Raw genomic sequence first — 14,156 nt, forward strand, 5'->3', positions numbered from 1 at the left:
AAGTTGCCCCCAAGTGACCCGTAAATCTTTGTTTACAGGAGTCCGGGCGGCATTTAGGATAGCCAACATTCAATATATTTTTAATTACAAGCGCACTTTGTAAGTTGGTAACGTTGAGTTCAAAATGTGAGGTCGTGATTAAAAATGTGTCGTACTATTTGACCATGTCACTAATGTATGAAGTATGCTGAAAAGCTTTTACAGCCCGTCTATGCCTAGCTATAATAAATGCGTTAGATTGGGTTTTTCACGTATTTTATCTGTCGTTGATGTTACAAAACATTTTGTACATAAACAGTCTGGAAATTTTGCATCCAACTTGTTCAGACGAAACAAACACACATCTAGTCTAAACATAAATTGTGTTAATTGGACAACTGATGTTTGTCTCCTTGTGCTACGTCAGCACGAATATTGCGTTGGCACGCCGCATATATGCTGTAAATTCGTCGGTGAAATCAGATGCAAATTGTACACCGTTAAAACTTCTAAAAAGGTGTATTTGGCATAACTTGTGTCTGTGATGTAAAATTCTAGTATACAAGTTGTAAAAATAATGTTAAGTTTGTTGTAAACAGTGCAATGAATACAAAGTCAAAAACAAAGTGCATATTATAGTTAAACTAGTACAAAAATACAAAATCTATGTTGATATAAAAAATAAAGGCCTACACAATAAAAACCAAACAACTTAGATAAAAAAAAACAAATAAAAATAAATATTTAAAGTGCTTTCATGCTTAAAAATTGGACATGGCTAGAGTCGTTCTCAGCGACAGACTGGCAGTTTTGTTCGGTAATTTGCTCTTGGCCAAACATTTTCCATATGCAAGTGCGGAGTCGATAAAAGCCAAAACCAACAATAAAATGTACAAGAGGTACGCCCACAAGTATCATACCAAGCGACATTGCTATTGCTATACTAGGGTTATCTTGCCAGTTTAGAACACCGTAAACGTTCGAAATCGTACCCGACCAGTGTAAAATAAGCGTAAAAAACATATAAACAAGGCCAAATGACATGGCCCAATAAAAATGAAGTATCCTTATGGGGATGTCGTTTGCAAAAAGCTCAATCAAAGCAAGAAACGCGGCAATGACGTGGACGTGAATGTTGACGCTTAGAAGAGATTTACTAGGTTCGATAAGATCCTGTCCTCTGCCGACCCAGTATAAAATGCAAACGATCATTTCCGATGTTATAAAAATATTTAGGAGCACCCAGGTGATCACGTGATACCAGCGAAGCGTATCTTCTTCTTCCGGCTCGTTGGCTGATGACGTTGCGATTTGAGCACTTATTTGTTTGACGCGAGATGGTTTCGTGAAAATAGATGTCAAAAGAGCAGCAACTGCAAAAAGATTATTTATATTTTTCTGAAACATTTTATCTAAATTTAATAGATATTGTTCTATAACTTGTGCAGGCGCGTATATATGTAAGAATTTCGATCAAAAATACGGACGACAACCAAATGAGAAATAAAAAAATACTCCTAAAGAAGAAAGCAAAAACATGAACAACATGAAAATGCCAATATAATGAAAGCGAAGTTAGCACACTTTTATGTCGTATAAATGTAATGATGATTTTTGATGCCAGCATATAGTTTTAACGCTGTACCGATTGCATTTACTTTTTCCGACGTTGTTTTAGTGCAACCTTAGTTTTTGATATTGTTCTGCGAAAACGTAGCACATTCGAAAGATTTTTTAAGATTACGTTTTAACCATAACTTTGCAATTTATTACATAACAAATTAACAGTGAACCAAGCCAAAATTTAATGCTAAACTATAGCTGTACTTCCAATTTAAACGATTGTGAACCCATTTAGCTAAGCTACTAATGTAGTTTGACAGCATACCGTGGCATAATGCGTTTGTTAATTAACCTATGCTGTTGGTGAAGTAGTCACTTTCTATATCAAAAGTCTTAGATTAATGATTTCTTATAAAAACTATAACAGGAAAACAGCAAACTCTTCAAAATTTCATACACAGTGGGCTGGAACTTTTGCAAGTGCATATTAAATATACACCATGACAGGTATTTATCAACTGCGGTTACGACAACTTTAGAGTTAGTTCAACAAATAATACTCACCAAGGTACAGACACATATTTGCTTCCGCCCAGTGCGTTAAATAGGCGTAGTAATAAGGATCGATATTTGTCACTAAATCTGCAATCAGCCAACCCAGGCAGTAGAGCAACAGAAACACTCTGAAGCTCAGATGAATACGACGGTTTGAAGACCACTGAAAAAAAAACTGTCGCTTATCACTTATGAGTCATGAACGCTAGTTACGTCGCTTCAAAAATGGATTATTTTGAGATTAGAAATTTTCATTTACAGAGTGCGCTTATATGAGCGAAATTATTATTATAGGTTATTCAGGAAATAATTTCGCCGATTTAAAACAGAAAACAGATTTCTTACAGCTGAAATATATGACTTATATAATAATCAACCATTTCAAGTTCTTCTAACACAATATTTCGGTACCCACCTGTAGCCTGATAAATCGGTTTGAAGAACAACTGCTAAACTTAAAATGTTTCAATCTGAATTCATCGCGAAATGAAACCAAATTTGACGTCATTTAATCAAGGTACTCGCTGTGAAAGGGATGCGATTGTAAATTCTTAACGTAACCAAAAAACGGATTAATATTTCAGACGCTCCAGTTTAATTACAGTATGCAAGATCACACTAAAATTAAATATTTGGCAAAGTATATTGTGCATTAAAAGCTATATTGCAATTTTTTCCTATTCAGATACGGCTAGTCACCATGGACACACTTTCACACTAAGCTACTCGACCTATAGCTGGTTAGTCTATAGTCTATACTCTATACGTTTTCACAATTCAGATAAAAATGAAAAATTTGTCAGTATTTCTCCTGACAAGTTTTGCGCGTTCGATGGTGTTTACCTGGACCTTTATTATTTGAAAATTATGACATAATATGCTATACCTGACATAATCTTACCTTCTATTTTAAATGTAACTTCAATGTAACCCTCAACAATAAAAAAAACAATCTTTAGCACGCATTTTCAATCTGACCGCCTACCATTAACCACAGGCTGCGTGACTTACTTCCGGTAAAATGCAGTCACTTTCTAATCAAAAATATCTTAAAACACTTTTCTAATACCATTTCAAAATCTTACCGCTATAATGGATTGAATGAACCTTTAGCTACAAACGACATTAAAGTCCCCAAAACATGCTCACATGAAGCATAGACATTGACGACATGATTCGGTACTTCATGCGTATTTCCTAATTATTCTCAAGGGTTCGTGACGTCATTAAAAACAATTTCGCTTTCAATAACAATATGAGTAACGCGTTTGTTTTTTCCTACCTTCCATTTATTATTACAGCATGACATAACTCTGATAATTTCTATATATTCTACATAAACTTTTAGGATTGTATTTAGTTGGTTTGCTTGTACATAATCTACTCTAACCTCATCTGTGTAAGTAACCAAGTGCTGTGATAACATTTTGACAGGAAATATCGCGGAGGCGTGCAAACATCACGTGTCATGATTAGCCAGCTACAGTAACTTATGGTTCTGTCATGACCCTCCACTTTCATAAGCACGTTTTTCTGCAGAAAACATTTATTTCAACGCTTGCGGCTATTGCCCGTGTTACGTTTTCAAAAACCTATGATCACCAGCACTGCAAACTTTCTAGACCTTTATACTGATCAGTGATCACCAATTTCGAATATATAGTGTGCTTCTACTGTAGACTCAAAGTGTTGTTGTTTTGTGTGATCACTATAATAAGGTGTTCAATTACAATTTTCAAACTAATAAAGAATCCTATACGTTATCTTGCGGAAAGGTACTGTGGAAGTATATAGAAGTATACAGTGGAAGCAGAAGTGTATTTATTATTATTATTCGTATTGTATTTGTAGAAGTGTATACATAACTGTATCTCGCGTCAATCTTTCCGAAAAGCGAAAAAATTACGTCATCACAATTCACAATGTACCTGACCACAACAACTACAACCAGTCAAACGCGGTTGGACTATTGACTGAATTTAATTTAATTTTGAATGACTTCGACATAACACCTTATATATATAGGATGACGTATGGTCGTTTTTCAACCTTTGTTCCCTTGTTATAGAGTTGGACAACTTACAAAGGTCAAAGAGAATGACCTCATCGAGATCATAGTAACGCTCTTCGACCAAATACGCTTCCAGCTGTGATTCATTATGAGTCATAAATTATTTTTTATTTATACTAGGGCAATTATTTTTTGACTTGTCAAAAAAAGTCAAAATTTGGTCAAATTTTTAGCGTTAGGTCAAAATATGTCAAAATTGTTTACAAGGTCAAAATTTTTTACAAACTGCATTGCCGTGGTTTCGTAGAGGTTGCACTGTCATTGAACTTTTCATTTTACATTTTACACCTTGTAGCCTACTTTAAACTGTTGTAAATGGCCCATTGTCTACGTATTGTGAATCATAAACCATTAAGTGAAATAATTAGGTTGATATGGTGTGATGCTCAACACATCTCAAAACGTGTAAAATTTTTGCAAGGTCCTAAGTCATTTTGCGGCAGCTGTAGGTTAGGTGCAGCTCTTGTTTCGGTTTTGCTTTAGATACTTCATGTGTATCTCTAGTTTAGACAAATGTATTGAACAGTTTTTGTTGTGTCTTAGCTGCTGTGTTTTGGCAGTGATTTGTAATTAGCTCATTTCCATTTTCAGAATAGGCTAGGTCCGTGTTCAGATTTTGCCCTTCTGTTAGACTTTTGCACATTCTTTCGTTTTAGTTAGATTACCTTGGCATTTTACCTTGGGCAGCGAGTGCCATCTGAGGGATCCTGCCGTGCGCATGTAAATAAGTTAGCTGGAGACAAGGTAAAGCTAATCAAGGAGCGTCTCTATGGCAAGCACGTATTTCTCATAGTTGACGAGAGCGAAGTTGTTGGCAGCAAGTACTTCAATATACTCATTGGCGACATTGCTGTGCCAGAAAAAACATACATCTTAGACTGCAGCATTGTGGAGACAGTGAACCAGCACGTAGTGGCAGTGAAGATTGACGACGCACTGAAGAAGCTGGACATTGAAAGAAACAATTTCGTTCTTCTGCTTTCCGATGCAGCCAGGTATATGACTGCTTGCACTACCGCGATGAAGATCCTCTTCCCGCGACTCTTTCACGTCACCTGCTTGGCTCATCTGCTGCACAACTGCGCTGAGAAAGTGCGCGGTCACTTCCCAGAGGTTGACAACCTCATTGCAACAGTGAAGGCGGTAACAGTGAAGAACTAGCACCGACGCCACCAGTTCAACATGATCGGCAGTCCGCCACAGCCAGTGCTCACTCGCTGGGGAACGTGGCTAAATGCTGCAGAATACTACGCCAAGAATCTCGTGGAAGTGCGCCACATTGTCAATTCGTTTGAAGGCGATGGTGTTTTGGTAAAGCGAGCAAAAGCAGCTGTGAATGATTGCAAAGTTATAGATTCTCTGGTCAATATCCAGCGCGACTACCAAGCACTGCCGCAGCTTATCAAAAAGATGGAGAGCTCCCACTACACGATTAAAGAAGCTCACGCCGATATCTCAAATCTGAATCTGAAACAAGACTGCGTGGACATTGGTTCTTATATCAAGAAGCGTATGATGAAAAACTGCGATGTAGACAACATTGTCAGTATGAAGCAACAGGGTGTGTCACCAGCAGTATACGCTGAACTTCAGTGCTGCCAGCCAACAACTGCTGCTGTTGAACGTTCTTTCTCCATTCTTGGCAAGCTACTTCGTAAGGACAGACAGTTCCTACCAGATAATGTAAAAAAGTATCTCTCGTTGTACTACAATAAATTTTAACGTTTTGTACAATAAAGCGTAATTTAACTACTTGAATTCTTCATATGTCAAAATTTGTCAAAAAAAAGTTTTTTAATGTCAAAATTTTCAATTTTTAGGTCAAAATTTTTAGTTTTTTAGGTCAAAAAATAATTGCCCTAATTATGACCAATCAAGTAAGGAGAAAAACTGTATTCGCTTCGTTTTTAACCTGGAAAGGTTCCGTTCCACTAGCGGCTAAAGGAAAGTCTAAAAATCTTTTCCTATACAATGCACTAAAGTGCTAAACAGAACGTGGAACGAAATTTACCGCAAATAAATTCTTCGATTGCCCTTACATATGCGCTAAATAGTTCAAATAAAAAGTGGGAGATGTTTTACTTTTAAATCCATTCAAAAAACAGTCAAGCTAGCAACATTGCTGCCGACGAGTAACGTATATAGGCTACGCTTTTTTACGTCCAGGATATACATTTTCGTTTAGATGTTTACCAAATCTTACGACAATTTGCACATACTGTCTAAACGTGTAACCTGTCTCAAACTTACATATATCACATGCAATCTGAAGTGAATTTTCAGTACCGAGTCGAATGCTTAATCTTTCATCCTAACAGCCTACAGAGCCAGTTAAAGATAATTACCAACGGGTCTTGTATGTTGTAGCCTACAGTTTTCTATACTTGGTACTGCAAATAGTTGGCTAAATGAATTTTGTTTTGAGATGCCTGGTCTGAGAGATGCTTGTATTGTGTGACCCACTGTTACAAATTAAGGCGCATTTGCCAGAATTTGCAATTAACTATAAATCATTGTCCGATATCATGTTTTATCTTTAAATACCCGACAGTAAAAGCAGTGAAATGTAACTGTTTTTTTTTGAAGATCCACAGTCACGAAAAAATGTTTCAACTGATGTTGCAACCATTGCCGTCATGACCTGCGGTAGACTGAGTTACAACTGTCAACTCTAGCCCTACATGTACGCCGTTTTAAATAATTTCGTATAGATTTACAGTGGCCAAAGCACAAAATTTTCCAACCAGAAATGTAATTCTTAAGGAATAAAAAACCTACGTTCAGAGTCAGACTTATAACGAACTTGCATTTCTTTCAGGTGTGGCCTACAAAGATCACACAACTAGGCCCTAGCAGCAACTTCACCGCAGAAAACCCCGCACGGTCTTTACCGGCTTCGCGTTTTTATGCAGCCGATCACGATTATATGTCATTCTTCGTTTTCATGAGAGTTATGCTACACGGGTGGCGTAACTTAGTTGTTTTGTTTGTCAATCAACTTATTAAAATAGGTCATGATGAGTGATATATAACGCGCATGTTGCAATTAATGGTGAGGCCCGCCCACAAAAAGTTTATAAATTCCCATGTAAGAAATCCGTTTATGAAACATTATATCAGACAAACATTACAACTACTACAGTTAATTACTGTTAACTACAGTTAATTTTTATAAACCAAGTAATGTTGGTAAAATTTGAAATACAATTGTAAAAATTAAAATAAATTTAAATAATCATAGATAACAATTAATCGGTAACGGGCGATATCGTTTCTTTTGCAAGTGAAATTGTGTCGTTCTTTGTTTGATAAATAATCAGTTTTAATTCATCAGTTATTGCTAAAATTGTTATAACATAAAGATTCTCAACATTGGTGCTGAGTAAACTAGAGTTACCATATTTGATAATGCGCAATCCCTGACAAATTTACCTCCGTTGCATTGACCAACTTTAGAATACTGTATTACCAAAGTACATTCCCCCCATTGCTTTTTTGTGAAAGAAGGATAAACACGAAACAATAGAAAAACAGCAAAGAAATGTTGCATTGCAATACACGAATACAAGTTTGCTTCTAAAGAGTAACATTTATGATAACGAAAATTAGCACAGAATTTTTACAAAATACCCTCCAAGGTAATTACAAGTAATGAACGTATAGCAGTTTATAAACAAAAGTCTACTCTCCCTCATATCAATCGTTCTTTTCCAACGATCTGATTTTTTTCAACAAGCTCTTGTTGGACTTCAAAAACACATAAAATCCCAATTTTAAAAATTCCCGGACTTTTAAGCACATTTTAGCATTTCTCCCTGATGCAGATGTAAACACTTAATTCCCTGGCATGTCAGGGAAAATCCTGACGAATGGCAACCCTAGAGTAAACTGAATTCTGCATAATTGCAATATAACCTAACTCACTGCAGTGTGGTGAAATTAATTGTTTCCCAAAATCTATACAAATTGTCACTTTGCAATTGAAGAGTTTTGTTTTACTCGCAAGCTAGACCAAACAGAAGTCCTCATCTCGAAATGAAAGCTGGGACTTTTAAGCACATTGGGCAGTCGGTATTTAGAATGTAACGTCTGTAACAGCGTCGGTATTTTGCATAAAATGCACCAATATTCGGTACCGAGTTAAAAAGATGTAGTTCTGAATAATCCCCATGAATATTTTGGCATATCCCGTTTAATAGCAGCTGTTTGGCAATATTGTTTGCGGAGACTGGGCATGTTTTTTGCGTTTGAGATGCATCCAGTGAGGCTACGTAGCATAGCACATGGCTATGAGAAGTTCTCCACACCTTCCTGCTGGAATAAGCAAAGTTAATTCTTTGTACCGTTTCCTTACCAGCTACCTTAACGTATTACTGAAAAAATTCCAGTCGAGTCGAACCTACTGTAGTGACCTATTTATTTCAATAAAATTAAAAAGCTGAAAAGCAACACATATTGCACGCATAAAGAGCAAGAAAACTAAGATCAGAAGCAAACATATGAAGTAGAAACGTTCAGCGAAAAAATGGCTGCTCTACTATTCGTGTTGTGAGCCTTTCATGTGTTCGTGAAGTATTGCTTCTATTTTTTCAGGCAGACTTGACAACATCGGTGGCAAAGAGACGAATGTAATGATCCATGAATTCGTTGCAACGCTCTTCTGAAAGAATGTTAATAAAAATCAAACACCTATCTAACGACACCAGTTATAAAAATAACGACGTAATATCATAGTCATTGTTCAGTCAAAGAGCACAAATTTTAGGTCCATGTATTAATAACACTTCTACGTTTTTGCGAAGAGTTACTTTCAGTAAATTCTGGCTTCCCATTCAAACGTATGTTTCTGGCTTCAAAGAACTTGTACACAGTGTAAAACAACATATCGTCGTGCGTGGAGGCGTTCAAGAACTTCCGAGCTGGAACCAAATCATACATTCCGACATGACGTATAAAGCGAAGTGCCGGCAGTATCTTAAAAAGAGCATATTAGACTATTAGAGGGCGGTAAATACTGGAATATTAAAAGCTACAGAAAAAGCTGAATTGGTATAATGACCGTGAGCAGGACAAATTAAATTAGGTTCTGGATAGACATTTGCTAATCCTGCTCGATTAGCAACAATTGTATCACAATCACGGTAAGTAAAGTGTCGATGCAAAATATTCTTTTGAAATCACCAACCATTTGCTTAGACAGCATAACTTCGATTACTTGTTCATCTGACGTTGCTAATCTCTGATAAAAAAGCAAAGAACAAAAATGTTTAACATCGCAAGTTGCCAAGAGCAAAATCTAAAATGACGAAAAAGGCGATCATTCTACACAACACCAGCCCGTAGCGTTGTAGACCGAGGAAGAAACTAAAGTAAGGTAGAACCATGTATTGCACGAACGGGTGAAAGTCCATTGAGATTTGACTCAAATATCAACGGATTTGATTTTATTCTCACAGATTTTTGTATAATTTCTCTGTTGAATTTATATTGTAACCTTAGATTTCGGTGATACGTCCAGTTCCACACACTGCAGCACTTGCTGGCACAGTGTGTGGCACTGCAGCGAATAATTCTTATTGTGACCATACACGGTGCAGTGCTAGATTTTTGGCGAACGAACCTTGAGCATATCCAAAGCCATTTCAAAACATGCCGGATGTGTGCTCTCTAGTGACAGCAGGTGGCATGCAACTAGCTTGGAATCTCTGATCACTTTGTGATGTAAGAATTGCTGAAGCTGGAAAGTTCCACCGCCATTTACCATTACAGTAATAAGAAGTTCGTATATGAAATGCTGGCGGAATGGAAATTTATTACAGTGTATAATTTAGAGGTAGCACAATTTAGATACTGCATGTGTTTCTGTGTATTACTGATTAACTGTAGAATTATGTAACAAACATACTGATGCCAAAGCAATACGACTATTACACGATAAATATATGATAAGTAATGTCACAGCTAACGATACTGCTTAGAAAAAATGCCGTATCTACTTACCTTGACTTTAATTTTCAAGCTGTCAAGTGATTTTAAATATTCTGTTAAAACAGCAAACTTGAACTGATAGTCGATATTTTTGTTGGCGGCAAAGGGTTCAAGAATTTGCGTGAAGACGTCGTTCTGATCGAGGACAACGTTGTTACGATGATGTGGGACGTGACGGACATCTGGCTGGGATTCCAATTTCTGCAACAAACAACTTTTAACATACAGTACCACTTACTGATAGTACGATAACAGGAAATACATATTGACACTGACTTGCTCGTAAAACTGCTCCGCGTCGATATAGTCCTTGTAGACTTGGTTGAGCTTGGAGAAGATGCTTGCAACGTGAGTGACAGGTGCTCGGTGAATGGGTGAAAGTGCTGAATTTGTACATGATACACATAAACATGATTTCTAAGTACTTTATTATCTGTTAGCTTTATATGCAGTAACATGGAAAAATCTAGTAATTGCATCTTTAGCATCATCAAAACAAGTCAATTTATACACCTTGTTTACAAACTTCTAATATTGTTGGCTTGCTTGATTTTCTCAATAGAAGGAAGTCAAGTAGGTGACACTAGGAAAGCAAATAGTACGTATTCAAAGGAAAAATCACATGAAAACGATTGAAGAATAAAAACGTTTGACAACACCAATAGTATTCCGCTACAAAATTTATTTACACTTTAAACATAAAGTTAACTCTAAAGGGCTCCAAAGCAAGTATTGTACTGATGAGATTGTATAGCAAGTGAAAATAACTATATCGCCTGAGCAAAACAATATACTTATTATTATGTCATTTCCTAATTACTTGATCAAAAAACATATCACTGATGTCTGTTAGGATCAGCTTGAGGTACCACATGCAGCCAAGAGCGGCATCTATGACGATGTTCGGATGAAATACGATCCAAGAATTCGCATCTAGAACAAAGAATATGACACTACACCTGCGAGGCACAGTTGAAAACAAACATAAATGTGCAATTTGAAATTAGTCATAGTAATCATAGCTTATAAAAGACATAGAAGAAGTACAAAAAAATATCCACCAAGTGCATCCAGAAAGAACGAAGCAACGAGAAACATGCTTACAGCCAAATCATTACGTATCTGCATGTTAAGCATGGCAATAAATATTCAAAGTGAATTTTCAGACTTACATAGATCACATTCTCTGTCAAGAGTCTCCGTCTTTAGCTTAACAGTGTTAAACTCTGAAAAAAAAAAAATCAAATAAAATCCACAAGTGAACTTGAACATTTCTGCTAAACTGACAGATATTTAATAATAATTAATCATTAAACATATCAGTAAGAAAGGATTTTGATAAACATTTTCGGCCCCCGTATTGTCACAGTTAGAGCATTAAACTTTAAAGTACACAGCTTCAGTTCAATATTCAGCGATGCTATAGAATCATCATTATGACTCTGGGCGAGGCATTAACAACACTTGCTCTTGTATAGTTTTTCAAGTGAACCACTACCAGCAAAACCTTAAAAGCCAAATAATAATGTGCAGCAATGAGAAACCATCATTGAGCTCAAGCAGAGCAAAAAATTTCCTCATTCAAAGGATAAATAGTCCGATACCATATCAGACCAAAAAAATTTCCTACAAGTAAAACAAATAGTTGAAGTACAGTAAGCACCTTCTACTTTGATTATGAAAGGCTTGATTGGAAGTGGATTGATGAGAGGGTCGAGGAAAACGACGTTAGACCGAGAAAGTCCAGGAAGTCGAACATCAAACATCATCGAGGTCTGGAAAAGAACAAACGAGATTGAATTTAAGCACAATATTGGGGCAAATGCATAGATAAAAAGATAATAAATATAAACAGCCCTCAGACCAGTAAGTGAATAAGTAAGTTTGATCCTTTCATTGTTGATAAGTATTTATATTAGCATTGTTTAAATCAACTGAAATCAATCAAGGACAGACAACTGCACACATGTAAAGATTGAAACCAAAATATTTATGACTATTTCAGATAAGCAACTACGAAACCACAAAATCAAGGCAACTTGTCAGACAAGAACAAAACCAGCCACACCAACTAAACTTTACCACATACTTTTGAAACCTGATGATGTGCCACAATGAGATTATCAACCACACTGAACTGGAAACGGCCAACCAAACCAAGACGTAAAATGAAAGATTTTCTTACAGGCTGATCTCTGCAAATTGAAATTGATAATCTTGGCACCGTCAAAACTTACATAAAGAGTTCATTATCCAGGTCTAAAACTATGTAAAGTCTTATGACAAAATTATTTCATCTCATGCATTAATGAGTAAATTACAGCACCTTACCTGCTTAGTATATACAAATCAAGAAGACATTTCTCATTTGTATTTGGTGCCGGTTGACGTAATACTGCTGCGTAAAGTGCATTGTACCTGGTCACAACAATAACATCTTTAGAAAAAAACTAATAATATTTAAGCCTAATATATTTCACTGCGTATATATCATATACCATATGTGATAATAGACGAACTGCAAAATATTTGCAATACCAGTAGCTACCTTAACAGATTTCAATAAATGTTAGAATTGCAGAAATCACACGTCCTGAGAAAATGACACTTACAAACTTAATAGGCTCACATCTCTTTCAATGAGACAGGTATTCGAAACTTTTGGAGTGTCTACTTCAAATTTTTGAAGCTTAGTAATTTGACAGTTCTAAAAAATAAAATAAAGTTATGTTAAAGACACAAATTATTGGACCATAACTTCATAAAATTAATATATATCATTTCTTTCATTCCTATGATCAACAACAAGTTATAAAGAAGAACCACATATTACCTTAAAAGAGAATGGGACCATGAGATTTTTTGAGGAAAAGGCCATTAAAACCACGGAGTCAGACTGCAAAGTTACAAAATTTCTTTGAACGGTGCACATTTATTGGTAAAACTAAAAATCTTAATTTTTAACATTGCTTACCGAAAATACTGACCAATTGATTGACAAGGTATGACTTTTGATCAATTTTAAAAACCTTTTCTCAGTATTGACCTGCAAAAGTTGATAAATAGCTTAGAACTGCTTAATTTTTATCTATGTTCTAGGCATCAATTACATGTTCTACCAATGCTCATTTTCATTAGCCAACCAAACTATTATCACCAAGAGCCAAACACCTACAAGTGCAGTACTTTCAATAAAAGGTAAAACCTGATAGAATTCTATTCCCAACGCTGTCACAAACACCACTTCACTGTCACTGATCCAATGAAATGTTAAGATCTTGTTTGTTTTTCCCTAAAATTTTAACTAAACGTTAACAAACTAGCAAGTTAATATTACAATAACCATTGAAAACAAAATATTCTTAATTGCACCAATGAATGACCTTGCATGTCTGTGAATATTCGATTGGGTCCAGGATGCCATCAACAAAGTTAGAAAAATCCTACAATAAAAGTGATATAAGTTAATGATAGTAATATTCTTCAATGAATATATACCTAACCTTAAAATAGTTTCCAAATGTAAAGACATAATTTTATTCCAACTTACCACACATCTTTCACTTCTCTGTAAAGCAAGAACTCTGTGGTGATACGAAAACTTTACAGATATCAACGGTCCCCTGTCCTTCATGTCAAATGTAAGGGCTATTTTGTCTGTTGGTCCTTTCACAACTACATTGGTGGTTCCAGCTACAACAGATTTCACAGCAAAAATCTGAAAAGAATTTTCAAGGTAAGTAGTGGAAGTGGTAATGCTCATATAGTTAGAGTAACTTTGGTGACAAAACAGATCGTTTCTTCGATCGCATGACAATTGCAAATACCTGCTGGTTAACTTCATCGAAGAACACATTGGTGACCATACTGACAGGATCAAATCGAACTGGGTTCTTGCCCAGTTCAAAATAGTAAGCACTTGTCATTCTTTTCTTCTGGTTTTGACATACGTTCAACTCATTTTTATAAGCGGCATATGTGGATTTTGTCATGTACCAAC

The 14,156-nt window shown here is 35.9% G+C and overlaps 2 protein-coding genes across 3 annotated transcripts; both read right to left on the reverse strand.

The window, feature by feature from the left end:
* Positions 1-479: 479 nt before the first annotated feature.
* On the reverse strand, positions 480-3,694 carry LOC143459534 (protein rolling stone-like). Its single transcript, XM_076956738.1, has 3 exons — positions 2,513-3,694; positions 2,107-2,260; positions 480-1,352 (listed from the first exon to the last, which is right to left on the reverse strand). The coding sequence occupies exons 1-3, from the start codon at positions 2,603-2,605 to the stop codon at positions 724-726; spliced, it is 876 nt and encodes a 291-aa protein (XP_076812853.1). The 5' UTR covers positions 2,606-3,694; the 3' UTR covers positions 480-723.
* A 4,874-nt stretch (positions 3,695-8,568) lies between these two features.
* LOC143459450 (regulator of MON1-CCZ1 complex-like) lies at positions 8,569-14,152 on the reverse strand. 2 transcript variants are annotated; one of them, XM_076956619.1, is made up of 19 exons: positions 13,984-14,152; positions 13,707-13,874; positions 13,540-13,599; positions 13,362-13,448; positions 13,131-13,202; positions 12,990-13,052; positions 12,769-12,863; positions 12,488-12,574; positions 12,246-12,351; positions 11,820-11,931; positions 11,329-11,382; positions 10,977-11,089; positions 10,670-10,739; positions 10,433-10,539; positions 10,169-10,357; positions 9,789-9,962; positions 9,354-9,407; positions 8,977-9,142; positions 8,569-8,825 (listed from the first exon to the last, which is right to left on the reverse strand). In XM_076956619.1, the coding sequence occupies exons 1-19, from the start codon at positions 14,146-14,148 to the stop codon at positions 8,758-8,760; spliced, it is 2,010 nt and encodes a 669-aa protein (XP_076812734.1). In that variant the 5' UTR covers positions 14,149-14,152; the 3' UTR covers positions 8,569-8,757. The 2 variants fall into 2 exon arrangements, with proteins under 2 accessions (XP_076812734.1, XP_076812733.1); XM_076956618.1 differs by having other exon boundaries at positions 8,569-8,828.
* Between the last annotated feature and the right edge of the window lie 4 nt (positions 14,153-14,156).

This window comes from Clavelina lepadiformis, chromosome 5 (assembly GCF_947623445.1).
Source record: "Clavelina lepadiformis chromosome 5, kaClaLepa1.1, whole genome shotgun sequence".
NCBI classification, from domain to species: domain Eukaryota; kingdom Metazoa; phylum Chordata; class Ascidiacea; order Aplousobranchia; family Clavelinidae; genus Clavelina; species Clavelina lepadiformis.